Genomic DNA, 17,370 nt, shown 5'->3' on the forward strand with positions numbered 1-17,370 from the left:
TGAAAATAAAGTGAAATTCAAACTACAGAATTATACATATTTAACTTTCATAAAATCACAAGTGTACCAAATGAAAATAAATACATGAAAATTAACTTTGTGTTAATCCAGCCGCTGTGTCAGATTTCAAAAAGGCTTTACGGCGAAAGCACACCATGCGTTTATCTGAGGACAGCACCCCGCATACAAAAGCATGAAGAACATATTTCAACCAGGCAGGTGCGCCACGAAAGTCAGAAATAGCGATATAATAAATACCTTACCTTTGATGATATTCTTCTGTTGGCACTCCAAAGGGTCCCAGATACATCACAAATGGTCCTTTTGTTCGATAATGTCCTTCTTTATATCCATAAAAACTCAGTTTAACTGGAGCGCTTCAGTCAATAATCCACCCAGTTTCCCTACATCAAAATGCATACAAAATGAATCCCAAACGTTACTAATAAACTTTTTAGAACAGGTCCAACAACGTTTATAATCAAACCTTAGGTACCCTAATACGTAAATAAACTATACAATTTAAGAAGGAGAATCGTTATTGTCTTTACCGGAGAAAAATACCAAAGAACGCGCTCTCTTCCACGAGCATGGAAACACTACAGCCAAAATGGGAGCCACCTAGAAAAACTACAATTTCACCTGCCATAGTGTTTCTGGGCCTGAGTAACAGGCAGTTTACTTTGGGCACGCTTCTCATCTGGACATGAAAATACTGCCCCCTACCCAAGAGAGGTTAATGACTCCAACCTAAGTGTATGTAAAAATTTCTACTTCAGCTGTGTACTTAAGTATCAAAAGTAAATGTAATTGCTAAAATATACTTAAGTATCAATTTCAAATTCCTTATATTAAGCAATTAAGCACAATTTCCATGTATTTTAACAGCCAGGGGCACACTCCAACTCTCAGACATAATTTATGAACAAAGCATTTGTGTTTAGTGAGTCTGCCAGATCAGAGGCAGTAGGGATGACCAGGGATGTTTTCTTGATAAATGCATGAGTTAGACCACTTTCCTATCCTGCTAAGCATTCCAAATGTAATGAGTGCTTTTGGGTGTCAGGGAAAATGTATGGAGTAAAAAGTACAACATTTTCTTTAGGAATGTACTTTGTCTGACTGTTGAAGCGTGTCCCTGGCTATCCGTAAATTTAAAAAACAATAAAATCGTGCCATCTGGGTTGATTAATATAAGGAATTTGAAATGATTAATACTTTTACTTTTGAAACTTAATTAAGTATATTTAAAACCAAATACTTTTTGAATTTTACTCAAGTAGTATTTTACTGGGTGACTTTCACTTTTACCTGAGTAATTTTCTTTTAAGGTATTTTTTTAAAGTATGACAGTTGCATATTTTTTCCTTCACTGGTGGTTTCATAGTTTTGATCTCTTCACTATTATTCTACAATGTAGAAAATAGTAAAAATATAGAAAAACCCTTGAATGAGTAGGTGTGTCCAAACTTTTGACTGGTACTGTATGTTATCACATTAACTTCTCATAAGATCACGTGATCACGTGAATTCATGTGGTTTTTCCGTAAGGACTGTCTCCCCCTTCTCCAAAGCGAGGCATCTGTTTCCTCCACAGGAGTTAATTCAATTAAACCATACAAAAACAGACTTTTTAGCACAAAGGGAAGTTCATGTGAAATGGAAAACCAATGTGATGGACACAGTTTCGCAGCCAGTCAAGCAGGCCCCTTTACAACTGCCTATGGGGCTATTTGCATAAGGCACCGCCATTGGACAGAATCACTATCGCTACGGTTACTATTGCACTTGTGAAGAAACACTTGTCAGAAGTTGAGTGACAAGGCAAACCCCTTCAAACCCACCTACCCCTTCTTTCAATGTAACGAAAACGTGGTCTGAGTCCTGATAAACTTTCCTTGTGTTTTAGTCTCCAATAGCCCTGTCTTTTCTACTAGCATGGGCTTGTCAATGCCCCGTGTCAATCCCAACAGGAGGAGCTGAAATATCTACTCCTTACTCACTGCACTTGCCGCTGCACAACGTCACAAAGCATAACACAGTATAATATAAATCCAAAAGCTTTGTAAGATGTAATAATATATTTACATGCATAGGATATCATACATTTTGTCCATTGCCCACTCATCATTAGCCTTTGCCTTCTGTATGTATTACTGCATTAACATGGTTTTCACGGATAGCACATGTGGAGTGTATTGACTTAATGTATGACCACATGTGAACCTGCCAAGTAACTCTCATTGGTTTCTTGGAAAGCGTCCAGGAAATGACGCAATCCACGGTGCGCCCTCATTAAAGGGGTGTGGTGTGAACTCGTTGAGGTGACAGGGTACCCCAGAGACTAGCAGCCCTAAGGGGGTGTGGTGCTGTGTTTACAGCAGTATCCAGTTCTCTCTCACACATGCAGTTAGTTCCCCCTGTCCACTCTGTTGTTCTGTACAGGCGCTTCCTGCTGGGGACACAGTGTTTCCTGTGCAGAGCCTGTTGATGGAAACTGTTTTTCTTTCTCCATCCATGATGGTGTTGGAGAACACACCCTATCCAATCCGCTTGCAGCTCTACTGCTTCGCCAGCTGACCTGGCCGCTGCTAGGGAACAGATTGTTCTGGGTGTCTTTGTTTATACTGGACACACACACACACATTTTGGGTCACTTTCACACAAAAACGTGAACACCATATCAACACCTTCCCTGCTACTTTCTTTACATGATATAATCTCTCCTTGTCTGAAAATCACCCATTTCTATGTAGTTGTTGTGATAGAATAGAGGCGTATAAAAACATGGGCGTCCGTGACGTTACAGTAAAGGCGATGATGACAAGAGATGTCAACACATCTAGTGTGTGTGAAAGAGAATGCAGGATCGTGTCCCTCCTGGTGCCTTGTCGATTCGGGGGATAGAAATCCAACATATCCGCTTGAGGATATCACTAGGAGAGGCATTTGCCAAGCAATCTCTGGGAAAATGAAAGCACAACTCCATTGTGGAAGTGCCATGAATCTATTTCAGCTTCAAAGGAGGACAAGCCGACCTGAATGTTAGCCCTGTGTCGTGCCGCTAACTCATCTCACACTCAAATATATACAGGAGAGTGTTGTTATTACTTACCTCCTATATCCACTCCCTCAAACTCCGTCAGAAGACACTGTTGTCAATGTAGCAAACTAAGGAACCAGTCAAAGTTCCAACAAATGTGTCAGGTTGAAACGTTTTCAATTTAGTGCCTGCTATAACACAAAGGGTGACCCTAGCCTGCCTGGCCCCTCATTGGCTCCTGGCTGTGCACCTGACCTCTTCACCCCACCCCATCCCTGGTTCTGCTGACCATCACACTCTATATTCTCCCAATCTATATGTTTCACTCTTTGAGTACTTCAAAATAAATGTCTTTGACTTTATTGTGTAAATCCTTTACAGGTTTAAATGTATCCATTTTTGTTTCAACATAGCGACGGGAAAAAATACATATTTCTTTCATATCTATAACGTAGTATGTGAAAAGGTTTAAAAGGTCAGTTAAAATCAACTCATGGGTTTCTGTTTTGGTCTCTCAACTACAGCTGTCACATTTAGAGACCCTTCTCTTAGCTCCCCTATCCATAGCATTTCTGGGTCATTCCTCTCTCACACTCTCAGCTTTAGACCTTGCCTCTAAATCCTGCGAAGAATACCACGCCCGTATTGCCACTAAATCACACACAAAAGGTTACGTGCTATACCTAATGGATTGAAGGTAAATCTATTCTTTACCATAATGAACTGACCGTAAATGAGCTGTGGTCCTTTTAACAAACAGTGTGGTGAGATATGGAGAGCTCAGTCTTGGCAGGCTGGAAAGGTTTCCATGTTCTGTCAATAATCAACAAGGACGTGAAGCGTCCTGGGGAGCAGGCTACCGCCTCCCCGCCAGCCACAGGTTAAACAGTGACCTTGGCCCAAAACATAAAGGAAAGAACAACAGCTCCGACTGGACTCACTCTGCAGGTCGCTCCATGGTGTGATCCCCGAGAGTGAGACAATATTTCCACTGCCCTGTGCGTGTTGTGTGTGTATGTGCAAGCATGTCTGTCTGTGTGTGAGTGAGAGTGAGTGTGTGTGTCTATCTGTCTGTGTGTGTGTGTATGTGTGTGAGTGTGTGTGTGTGTTTTCTCTTTCCCAGTCTAACAATGCAGCTCAGGAAATATGTCAGGATAAAGGCTAGACTGCCAGGCTCTGTCTCTCAGTTCAGTTTGTGTTACTAGAGGGACTATGGCACAGTCCCCATGAGCTCCAGGCAAGCCTAAATAAATATTCTGGACCGTACCTGGTTCTGGACCTAAGAGAGGAGTGGTTGTCCTATAAGTTTCCCATTGAAAGCTCTGCAATGTCCTTCTGGCTGGTGAGTGCTCTGTTAACCACTTTGGACCTAGAGGAGAGTCAGGGGTCGAATCCCTCTTGAGAGTGCTGCATTCAGTCAGTAAACAACTAGAGAGAAACTGCAGCACGGTTTGGGGGATATTTAATCCAATGTTTTAGACAAGGACTTTCCATTTGCAGATCCGCAACAGGGGATTTTAGTGATTGGATATTGAAGTAACAGCTCTTTGAAAGTTCTTTGAAGTAAACTAAATGAGGTCTCAGGATGTTAAAATGAGGACATTTGTCATTTTGTTCAAGATTGTGTCACTGGACAACTTATCTCATTTAGTGTCATCATATCTTTCCATATTAGTTCAATAATGAGTTAAAAACGTACATGCTTTGCAGACATACAGTACATGTAACAAAAGGCAGGTTGTTAACATGTTTGCAGACTTATTTGCAACACTTTTATGTATCTCACAACTTGCCTATGACTTGCCCAGCTCCCATTAATTAACAGTTAAAAGTATATTTGTCAAAGAAAGCAGGTGAGGAATCTCTCATTTGATTTAGAATTATGTTAGAGTCAAGTGCTCAAACAAAGGCTTGGTTGTGCAGTTTTAAAGCCATGGAGATAGAAGATACTGTATATGGTTCTGTCTCTTTCCTTGAATAAGTTTGAGAGGTCTGTGTCTCCGCTGCCCATCTCAACCTTTTTCAAGCTCTGGAGTAAGGACCCTTTCATGGTTGAGTTGACATTCAAAGACAGAGTTTCGTGCACTCAGAGAAACTATTAATAGGACTCATTCCATAATATGATAGGATTTTCTTTTGGATTTTGATATGTTTTTTATTGGAATCCTGTATGATTTTTTGGTCTTGGGTAAACATGATTATTTTCTATTTATTTTTAAAGGAGACCAGAGTTATTATTATACATTTTTTGACAGGACAGATAGGGAGAGTACAGACAGGAAGACAGCTATAGAGAGGGGTACAGAATGTGGTTAAGGGCACAGACAGTCGGCTGAGGGGGCTTAAGTTGTCCGGAGTCGGGTGCTTAGACCGCTAAACCAGAATAGAATCCTATAGGAGTCCAATAGAACTGTTTCCAGAATCTGGTAGGATTTTTCTATTGGATTCTTGTATTGGAATCTTATATGATCCTATAAGATAAAACCATATAGGATAGAATCCCATTAGAGTTCAATAGGTCACGTAAACATGGTTCTCTCGGGATATGTCGTCTGAGTCGGTACAGCCACTGGGTTTCTTCATGTGTCGCACCGACAGAAATAAACATCTCTCTGGGTAGAAAAAGGGCGGGGGTGTATGCTTCATGATTAACGACTCATGGTGTAACCATAACAACATACAGGAAATCAAGTCCTTCTGTTCACTAGACCTAGAATTCATTACAATCAAATGCCAACCTTATTATCTCCCAAGAGAACTCACTCTAGTTATCGTCACAGCTGTGTATATAACCCCTCAAGCAGATGCAATGACGGCACTCAAGGAACTTCACTGGACTCTATGTAAATTGGAAACCATATATCCAGAGGCTGCATTTATTGCACCTGGGGATTTTAACAAAGCAAATTTGTGAACAAGGCTACCTAAATTCTGTCAGCATATTGATTGCAGCACCCGCAAAGGCAATACACTGGACAATTGCTACTCTTAACTTCCGCGATGCATTCAAGCCCACCCCCCTCCTCCCTTCGGCAAATCCGACCACAACTCCATCTTGCTTCTACCGTTCTATAGGCAGAAACTCAAACAGGATGTACCCGTGACTAGAACCATTCAACGCTGGTCTGACCATACGGAATACACGCTTCAAGATTGGGAAATGTTCTGGGTAGCTACAGAGAATAATATTGATCTATACGCTGACTCTGTGGGTGAGTTTATAAGGAAGTGCATTGGAGATGTTATACCCACTGTCACTACCAAACCTACGCTAACCAAAAACCATGGATGGATTGCAGCATTCGCGCATAACTGAAAGCACGAACCACCGCATTTAATCATGGAAATATGGGAATATGGCCGAATATAAACTGTGTAGCTAGCTGGTGTGTTTACGGACATATTCAATTGCTCCCTATCCCAGTCTGCTGTTCCCACATGCTTCAAGATGGCCACCATTGTTCCTGTACCAAAGAAGGCAAAGATAATTGAACTAAATTACTATCACTCACTTCTGTCATCATGAAGTTCTTTGAGAGACTAGTCAAGGATCATATCACCTCCACCTTACCTGCCACCCTAGACCAACTTCAGTTTGCATACTGCCTCAACAGGTCCACAGACGATGCAATCGCCATCACACTGCACACTGCCCTATCCCATCTGGACAAGAGGAATACCTATGTATGAATGCAGTTCATCGACTACAGCTCAGCATTCAACACCATAGTACCCTCCAGGCTCATCATTAAGCTGGAGTTCCTGGGTCTCAATCCCGCCCTGTGCAATTGGGTTCTGGACTTTCTGACGGAATGCCCCCAGGTGGTGAAGGTCGGAAACAGCATAGCCATTTTGCTGATCCTCAACACTGGGGCCCCACAAGGGTGCGTGCCCAGCCCTCCTCTCCTGTACTCCCTGATCATCCATGATTGCGTGGCCATGCACACCTCCATCTCAATCATCAAGTTTGCAGACGACACAACAGTAGTGAGCTTGATTACCAACAACGACAAGACAGCCTATAGGGAGGAGGTGAGGGCACTCGGAGTGTGGTGTTAGGAAAACAACCTCTCACTCGACGTCAACAAAACAAAGGAGATGATCGTGTACTTCAGGAAACAGCAGAGGGAGCACCCCCTATCCACATCGAAGGGACAGTTCCTGTCCACCCACACAGACAGACAGAGCATCCTGTTGGGCTGTATCAGCGCCTGGTACGCAACTTCACCGCCCTCAACCGCAAGACATTCCAGACGGTGGTTCGGTCTGCACAACGCATCACTGAGGGCAAACTGCCTGCCCTCCATGACACCTACAGCACCCGATGTCACAAAAAGATCATCAAGGACAACAACCACCTGAACCACTGCCTGTTCACACTGCTACCATCCAGAAGGCAAGGTCAGTACAGGTGCATCAAAGCTGGGGCCGAGAGACTGAAAAACAGCTTCCATCTCAAGGCCATCAGACTGCGAAACAACAGTCACTAACTCAGAGCGGCTGCTGCCTACATAGAGACTCAAATCATTGGCCACTTTAATAAATGGATCATTAGTCACTTTAAACAATGCCACTTTAATAATGTTTGCATATCTTACATTACCCATCTCATATGTATATACTGTATCTTATAGCATCTATTGCATCTTGCCTATGCCGCTCAGCCATCGTTCATCCATATATTTACATGAGATGTTGTGCATTCTAAGGGGAAACCAAACAAAAAACCCAGTGTTATTGTAACATTGTATGTATTATCGTGGTCATATTGTGCTGTCTTTTAATTCAAAGACAAGAAGTTGCATGAATAACAATCAAATCAAATAACTTAAGTGAGTGTTTTATTGAAAAAGTTGTCCTGTACTGGTGGTCATACTGCAATTGAACTTGCAGCCTTGAATCAATCCCATATTGTGGTGGTGAATAAAACCGAAATGAATATAGGACTGTTCTGATTGGGGTGACAAAATCCTACAAGACATCAAAAATTCATATGATCCAATAGGATTCCAATAGGATAGAGGTGATACAAAATCCTATAGGATTCATAGTAGGAAAAAAAGTAGTCCAATAGGATTCCCGATAGGATTCTGATAGAGGTGACATAACATCCTATAGGATTTTGAGAATCTTCTGTTGGAAAACATTTTGGACTAGGGTGGAGCAGGATTGTGAATTCAGCATAGAGTATATTGTAGGTGCATGGTCCGATAGTTAAATGTTTTTGCTTTAGCCATCCATGCTCATGGGTCTGTTTTAGATGTATTCACCCCTTGCATTTCTTTCATTCCAGGTCACAGTGCTTGACTCACATATAAGTCCATTTCCAGTTAGGGCTCATGGTACAGAGACCCTCAACTGGAGCATATCTCTATCAACAGGCTGGGTAGGATGTCTTAGCTCAGGGGTGCGTAACTGCAAAGGGTACAGTCACAATTGCCACCTCTTGTGACCACTGTCAGAGTCAGCTAACATTAGGGCTGACCAGCAAGACAAAACAATAGCCCCGCCTTTACCTTGTGGTTAGTGTGGTATGCTGGCTCATGACACATAATGTGACCTCAAATCAGAAACAGCAACAAGGTCATGTGACCTCACTTCCTGTCTGATGTTTATTGATAAGAGAACACACAGATATGATTCAAAAATATATATTTGTTTGTAGATGGTTTGCAAACACAATTTCATTGGTTGGTCAATACTGAATGGTGATGGATATTTTCTTACATGGGGGAAATTCTGAACATGATCACAAAAACAATTTTTGTCACCCACATTTCTGACTGGGTGACTGATGTACAATGCAGTTGATATTTTATTGGAGATATGTGTTGAAGGTACTGTAGCCTACATGGTGTGTTGACCTCAAATCGTCCAGCTCTCTGTCTCTCCCTCCCTTCACTCTGTCTTTCCCTCCCTCTCTCTCTCTCCTCTTCCCCTGTCACTGCGAGGCGGCTGAACGGCTAATTACTTTATGGACCCAGGGAAAGTAATAACTGCTGGGTTCAGAAGGGGTCTTTCTCTGGCCCCCTTGGAAGTGACCCTGGAGAAGTCCTCCCTAAGTCCTTCACCTCTGTTTGTACATAAGAGGAAGCCCTCATTAGATTCCCCCCTCCATCAGTGTCACAATGGTATGTCCCATTTAGGATTGTAATTTTGTAATTGGATTATATCTGGTTCACAAAGAGCTCCCTTGGTCGCTGTGCCTTTGGGGACTTATTCAATGCAGATAGGATCTGTTTTGTTTTGTGCGAAGCTTTTACAGAACCATGCATGACACAGTGATGTTTAGTAGTCATAGAGTTTTTCATTTGCTTTGATATGAGCAAGTTGTCAGTCAACTATCAGTGAAATGTAGCATGATTGATATCACCACTCGCTGCAGTCATTGTGTCTTGGTGACAACATAGTAAGATTGACTGACATACAGTACCAAGCCTCTACATTGATACAGTGGTGTAGGGGATCCCTCTCTTGATTCCCCCAGTCAGCCAGCACTATAGTCCAAACACAGACATGCTTTCCCTTCGGAGCACCTCCCACGCTTCTCTCAACAACAATGGCTGGGCTTCAATGGAGATTGGTGCGGAGGGGGCAGCCGTGATGCGTCCCTCGGGGCCTTTCATCATGCTGCTGCCGCTCACGCCCATCTAAGTGCCTGGTGGTCAGCTTTCATGAGAGACTTGATGATTAGCTTTGGCCATTTTGGTTGACACATGCTGCTCAGGTGACTCAGGCTGGAATGCCTCTAAGTAAGTTGAAATGTTCAGGATCATTTTTTGTGGGCCTACAGTAGAAGTTAATACAAATCTATTGCCTAGAACCCCTCAGACTTTTGACATTATTGGCCAATACATGATGGAGCACCTAGGGAATATACTTTTAAAAATTCTTTAAAATGTTTCCTTCCTTCGAGGCCTTAACATGAACACCATTTCAGCCCCAAAGATGGGTATCTTTCTATGATGAAAACTGACAAAATGTCTCAACTCGTTGAAACCTCATACAGGAGATCTTGGACCTTGTTTTCATTTCCCCCTCCTTTTTTCTCTTTTCTTGTCGTTCCCTTTCTTTCCCATTTTCAACTCTACTGTACAAGTCCTTCATTTTGGGAACAAAGCACAGCCAATTAGGACGTAATTAAGTCCACCACAGAGCCTAGGCTGGACCACTTCTGGGGCCGCGCCTTTGCAGTCCCATCCACTCCTCAGTCTCCCCTCTCTGCTGCTGGTCTCTCATGCCCTGCTTAACGAGTGTAAATGAAAGGGTGGGACAGCAGCCATTTTGGAATCTGCATGTCCTTTATCTTTCCTCGACAGAAGACACTAAACATTTCACGTGATAAGGCTGTGGTATCGCAGTATTGTGTTCCGTAGTGAGACATGAAACCTATCCCTGCCTGAGGTGTAGCCTAGTCAGAGAATCAGGTGGTGATGTCACAGATTCCCAGGAGGCCCTTGTTGCTCTTTGTTCCACTCCCGAGGGGTTAGTGGAGTAAATTGTAGGGATTAGTGGGATTTTGTTTGAGAGGGTACTTCATTGTACCCCTGCCACCTCTTTTAGCATTCTACCCTGCAGACCCACCCCCATTCTACCCTGCAGACCCGCCCCCATTCTACCCTGCAGACCCACCTCCATTCTACCCTGCAGACCCACCTCCATTCTACCCTGCAGACCCACCTCCATTCTACCCTGCAGACCCACCTCCATTCTACCCTGCAGACCCACCTCCATTCTACCCTGCAGACCCACCTCCATTCTACCCTGCAGACCCACCTCCATTCTACCCTGCAGACCCACCTCCATTCTACCCTGCAGACCCACCCCCATTCTACCCTGCAGACCCACCTCCATTCTACCCTGCAGACCCACCTCCATTCTACCCTGCAGACCCACCTCCATTCTACCCTGCAGACCCACCTCCATTCTACCCTGCAGACCCACCTCCATTCTACCCTGCAGACCCACCCCCATTCTACCCTGCAGACCCACCTCCATTCTACCCTGCAGACCCACCCCCATTCTACCCTGCAGACCCACCTCCATTCTACCCTGCAGACCCACCTCCATTCTACCCTGCAGACCCACCTCCAATCTACCCTGCAGACCCACCTCCATTCTACCCTGCAGACCCACCCCCATTCTACCCTGCAGACCCACCCCCATTCTACCCTGCAGACCCACCTCCATTCTACCCTGCAGACCCACCCCCACTCTACCCTGCAGACCCATCTCCATTCTACCCCGCAGACCCACCTCCATTCTACCCTGCAGACCCACCTCCATTCTACCCTGCAGACCCACCTCCATTCTACCCTGCAGACCCACCTCCATTCTACCCTGCAGACCCACCTCCATTCTACCCTGCAGACCCACCCCGCAATCTGTCCCACATGATATGTTTGCTGGCCCTATGTCCCCCCCTCATTCACCACTCACTCTCTCCAACTGAACAAAAGTAGAGTGTTTTATTTGGGATCCCGGTATTAGATGGGGAAAAGGTTGGAATTAGTCTTGCTGCTTGTACAGAGGCATCTATATGCGTATTTAAGATAGAAAGAGGTTGTTTTTGGAGCCCTCACAAATGGCGAAATGAAAATGGTTAGTTAATTCCGACCGTCTTTCTGTCACACGTACACATTTTGCAGAGCCGTCAATCCTCAAAATGGGCTTCAGGATGAATAAAGGGAGGAAAAGGGTTAATTGCATACATTCATCACAGACACTTTGGGGACTGGGGCACCCGCGAGTTAATTCCAAACCTAAAGTAATTGGGACATTAAATAAAATATTCACCCTGTCGAATGTAATTCATTTGGATTTAAACTGAGCTTTACCATTGCAGGGCTTGGTTTGAAATGCTTCCATTTAGACAGTGATATATGAGTAGCATATGGGGCTCTTTAACTAGCCTTAGTATGCACAACACACCACATGATGTCATTGGAGCACAGACTTACCTCACAACTCTTGTATTGGCAGGTGAATTATGGGGGAAATGATATCTCAGCGGGACGCCTTATCACCGGGCGGTCCTAAATGAGTCGCTATGGTGGCGATTAGTAGGCCCGGGAAAAACTCTTATGGGAAACCTTGGGTTAGGTTCTGCAATTGGACGAGGGAATTCCTTGTCTAGGCACTGCTGGTTTAAGTGGTAATTTGTCTCTAGTGGCTAAATTAAATAGTTGTGGTTTGCTCTGTGGTAGTGGCATATCCTTTCATATATAAATATATATAAAATGTGATGGGATTTATAGACATTATAGACAGTATGTGGATAGAATATTGAGTATATCTCTAGAATATGTAGGATAGAATAGTATATATACAGCAATAGTTTAATAGGATGGCATTGACTAAAATACAATATATACAGTCCATAAGAAATGAGTAAAACAGTATGTCAACATTATTAAAGTGATCAGTGATTCCATGTCTATGTACATAGGGTAGCCGGCTAGTGACAATGACTATCACAACCGGCCGTGATCGAAGGTCCCATTGGGCGGCACACTATTGGCCCAGCATTGTCCGGGTTAGGGTTTGGCCGGGGTAGTCCGCCATTGTAAATAAGAATTTGTTCTTTATTGATCACCCTAGATAAATAAAGGTTAAATAAAAATATAAAGTTCAGGGCAGGGCACTGGTTGGAGGCTGGCTAGTGATGGCTATTTAACAATCTGATGGCCTTGAGATAGAAGCTGTTTTTCAGTCTCTCGGTCCCAGCTTTGATGCACCTGTACTGACCTAACCTTTTGGATGATAGCGGGGTGAACAGGGAGTGGATCGGGTGGTTGATGTCCTTGATGATCTTTTTGGCCTTAATGTGACATCGGATGCTGTAGGTGTCCTGGTGGGCAGGCAGTTTTAGATGATTGCGATGACAAGACAGTTAGCATTCATATATGTTTCACCCACCAAACCAGCAGCTGTGACCACACTTCTCCCACCTTCTTCCAAAACATCATCATCCACTTCCCTTTACATTCTCACTGGAACAATGGTCCTCCAATTCCCCCAGCCTCTTGGCTGGTTTCCCAGAACAGGCTTGACTTTACCTTAGCTAAAGTGAAACTGTGTGTCCAGAACCCATTGTTTTCCCCTCTGGGGAGACAGGAAGTGTGCAGCATTCAGCACAGTGTCCTGTTCCCTTCTCCGATGCCTCTCTCTGTCTCCTTGCCAGCATTGTACGATCGCTCCTACTGTATCCCCGGTCCTTATTGCATTACATTCCCTGCACAGCATACCTGATGTAGATCACGTTTTTTGTTATAAAGTAGTCTTCAGTTGTACATATTGGGATATCTACACTGTAGCTTCATGCTAGTTTTTTATCATGTGAGGAGAGTGCTTCACATCTCTCCTTAAATGGTGGATAATATTAGGATTCAGAAAACATGAATGTCCCCAGAGAGGCAATTCATTTTTCAGCAGTCATAAAACATATCACATTAAAAGCACCGCCATATATATATATATATAGGAAAATCAAGGAGCGGAGATCCACCTTAACACAGGGGTTATCCAACAAAGTGCTCCCTACTAAACCTGAAGGCTCTCTTCACTAATGTCCTCCCTGTAAAGAAAACAGGACAATATCCTGTGTGTAGTTGAATGACAGATGTGGAGAGCTGGAACAAAAAGGCTTGGCCACTGATTGATATATCTGGGATTTTCTTTCTCTCCAACTAAGAGTTTGTGTCCTTCAGTGGAACAGATACAGTACTAGTGTTATAAACTGTACATGTAGCTCAGCAGGTTTGATGCAAGTGTGGCCAAATTTATTTAAAAAAATGCACATTAAAGTTATTCTATTCTGTTTGTGGGTGGGTGTGTTTGTGCACGTGTGCTTCAAGCCCTTTCTAAGTTACTTTCCCAAAAGTAGAAGCTGTTTTGTTTTGCCCTAGTATCTAGTCAGTTACAGACCAGTAAACTCTTTATACATTTGAGTGAGTGAACTTTGGCTCAATATCTGTCTGCATGTAACGCCCTGACCTTAGAGATCCTTTTAATTAGTTTGGTTAGGTCAGGGTGTGACTAGGGTGGGCAATCTATGTTTTCTATTTCTTTGTTGGCCTGGTATGGTTCCCAATCAGAGGCAGCTGTCTATTGTTGTCTCTGATTGGGGATCGTATTTAGGCAGCCTTGTCCCACCTGTTGTTTGTGGGATCTTGTTTTTGTGTAGCTGCCTGTGAGCAGCCCAGAACGTCATGTTTCGTTTTCTTCTATATTCTTTTTGGTGAGTTGCATATTTATTAAACAAGTGGAACTCAAAGTACGCTGCGCCTTGGTCCATTCATTCAGACGAACGTAACACTGCAGCCATTGTATTGGTGCAGTCACCCTTCATAATGCTGCATATCACTCCAGCTGGCTGGCAAGGACTTCTAGGACATCTCATTACATCATTTGATAAAAATATTCTGTGTAGCTTAATTGTTTATCTATATTTGATCAATTCTTTCCCTACATAAACTGTCTCCACACACTGTATGTGGTGTATCTACATACAATCAGAGGCAACGCCAGTGACCAGGCCTTAGTATGCCCGCCATCCTCCTTTACTCCCAATTACTGAACTCCCCTCCTCCTCCCCTTTTCTTATCACAGTGAGTGTCTATCGTTCCGTTCGGCTGTTCACTCTCCCTCTCCCCCGCCCATTCCCCTCTTCTCTCCTCCTTCTTCCATGAATGGAGAGAGCAGCATCCAGACAGAGAGAGAATGAGGGCGAGAGAGAGTGTTCCTAAGCAGGGATGCTGTATGGTTGCTAGGCTTGGAAAGCTGAAGTTGGATGGGACCATGTCATGTGTGGTTCTGGCCTCCTCACTCGTAAAGATGGCCTCCATTCCATTTTCGGAGAACATCTAGGGGGCTGAAGCCCAGGAAGGTGATACCTTTTTCGGGGAACGGATGTAAGACCTACTCCCATCTCCTCCACAGCTAGCTGAGAGCTGGATGGTTCCTGTGAGCGTTGTATCGGAGGAAATCTGAAATTAGATTGAGCGAGAGAGCGAGAGATCGCAAAGAAGTGTGGTAGTTGACAGAGGAAGGAGGAGGTGAGGACGATGGCTGGACTAGGCTGGTGTCTGGCCACGGTCCTCAGTTGGGGGAAGTTCTTCTTCTCCTGCCTCTCTCCCTTTAGGAGGATAAGGAAAGACAAGGTAAGCTTACATCACTTGGTTAGGCTGCATAATGAAAGGATGTGATGTCATTTTGCAACTCAGCTCAGCTATTTCGGGTACAAGTGACATTATCACTGTAACGTTGCTGTCATGAAATACAGACATTGTGAACACAAGTCAGGGTTGTGAATATTGTATTACACTAGCATGGTAGCAGTTACAATGTTATCCAAGCTACAATGCTATTCGATTTGGTATGTTTGCTGGCAGGAATATAGCAGGTGAAATTTCAAGTGGAAAAAGTGTATGAAATCCAATCGATCAAACAATCCAGGACTTTTTCATCTGAATGGGCTGAAATAGGAATATGTAGTAGGCTTTATGATGTTTACTATTTGAAAGTGTGTCACCTATTGTGCCACACAGTTCCCTTCTATTTATCGTGCCTTCCCAGTTTTTCTGGCTGGCTGGCTGGCTGTCTGGCTGTCTGTCTGTCTGCCTGGCAGCTCTGGAAACAATGGTTGTGTGTATGCCAGTAGCAGCAGAGCTGCCCAGGAAATGTGCACCGATGGTAGAATGGATGATGAGGGAGGGACAGAGGAGATAAGGAAATCAGAATCACTCACAGGGGCACGCGCACACACACAAACGCACACACAAACAGGACCATGGGCCCAGGATATTGCCTGGAATCAGTTTCACCAGGGAACCTTGCCAGATAGTCTGTGCTTTGCTGAACAGAGTCATTATCCCTGTGCATGTAGCCACCACTCAATGTCCACAAGCACACACACACACACACACACACACACACACACACACACACACACACACACACACACACACACACACACACACACACACACACACACACACACACACACACACACACACACACACACACACACACACACACACACACACACACACACACACACACACACAGTAACCCCCACACACACACCCACACACACACACACTTAATTAAGGCAGGAAGCTTTTCTGTCCCTGGCAGGCTGTCGGGACATGGAGAGGGATTGTGAGGCGGACCAGGGTTCTTAGCGAGCACTTCTCTCTTGCCCGGACATCAATCTTCCTCCATTGGCATTTTGATAGCGCAGCATGCTGTTCCCCCTCTGTGGTTATCATTGTGGAAGACTAAGCACTTTTCCTCTCATTTAACTAATGTCCCCACGGCCCATAAATTCCGAGCGAGTCACACACTCTGCACAGCCAAAGAATAAAACTGATATCTATGCTCCATTTGATGAATGGGCCCTTTTTGGTCTTTCCTACTCCTGAGTGAAAATATTGAGCAGATGTTTGATTCACTTTTCAGTTGGTGCATATTTACTTCAGATGTATCCGTCTCAGTTTGGACAGAAGGAATTATTGGAGATAGATTAACTTAGATGGTTATTGCTGTCTTGGACATTATATTTCTGGATGAATAGTCTTACAGAACAGAAAGATTGACCATAGCATTTTTAGTATGTGTATGTCAGTGGCGGCTCCTCAGAGAAGGATGGGGAGGACCATCCTCCTCAGAGAATTCCATTTTTTTAATGAAACATTAAATGAGTTTGCCTTTTTAGATAAAACTATACTAAATATTTTCACGTCACCTACTCCTTGGACACTGTGCTAACTAACCTCCAAACGATCTTCAATGCTTTAATGCCATACAACCCTCCTTCCGTCGCCCCCAATTGCTCTTAAACGCAAGTAAACCAAATGCATGCTTTTCAACCGCTCGCTGCCCTCCCGTCCGACTAGCATCACCACCCTGGACGGTTCCGACTTAGAATATTTGGACAACTATAAATACCTAGGTGTCTGGCTAGACTGTAAGCTCTCCTTCCAGACTCATATTAAACATCTCCAATCCAAAATCAAATCTAGAATTGGCTTTCTATTTCGCAACAAAACCTCCTTCACTCACGCCGCCAAACTTACCCTAGTAAAACTGACTATCCTACCGATCCTCGACTTCGGCGATGACATCTACAAAATAGCTTCCAACACTCTACTCAGAAAACAGGATGCAGTCTATCACAGTGCCATCCGTTTTGTTACCAAATCACCTTATACCACCCACCACTGCGACCTGTATGCTCTAGTCAGCTGGCCCTCGCTACATATTCGTCGCCAGACCCACTGGCTCCAGGTCATCTATAAGTCTATGCTAGGTAAAGCTCCGCCTTA

At 44.0% G+C, this 17,370-nt stretch overlaps 1 protein-coding gene across 6 annotated transcripts in view; it reads left to right on the top strand.

Annotated features, from left to right (window-relative positions):
* The window catches only part of LOC124043712 (tensin-1-like), a 307,339-nt gene that overhangs the window by 45,208 nt on the left and 244,761 nt on the right, over nucleotides 1-17,370 (top strand). The window contains exon 1 of one of the 6 annotated variants that reach the window (XM_046362644.1): nucleotides 4,248-4,385. The exons of the other annotated variants lie outside the window; for them this stretch is intronic. Coding sequence (XP_046218600.1) covers nucleotides 4,371-4,385 — 15 coding nt within the window. The 5' untranslated portion in view covers nucleotides 4,248-4,370. Of the gene's footprint in view, nucleotides 1-4,247; nucleotides 4,386-17,370 lie in introns of those variants that run through there. 6 annotated transcript variants of the gene reach the window in all.

Source organism: Oncorhynchus gorbuscha, linkage group LG01 (assembly GCF_021184085.1).
Source record: "Oncorhynchus gorbuscha isolate QuinsamMale2020 ecotype Even-year linkage group LG01, OgorEven_v1.0, whole genome shotgun sequence".
NCBI classification, from domain to species: Eukaryota; Metazoa; Chordata; class Actinopteri; order Salmoniformes; family Salmonidae; genus Oncorhynchus; species Oncorhynchus gorbuscha.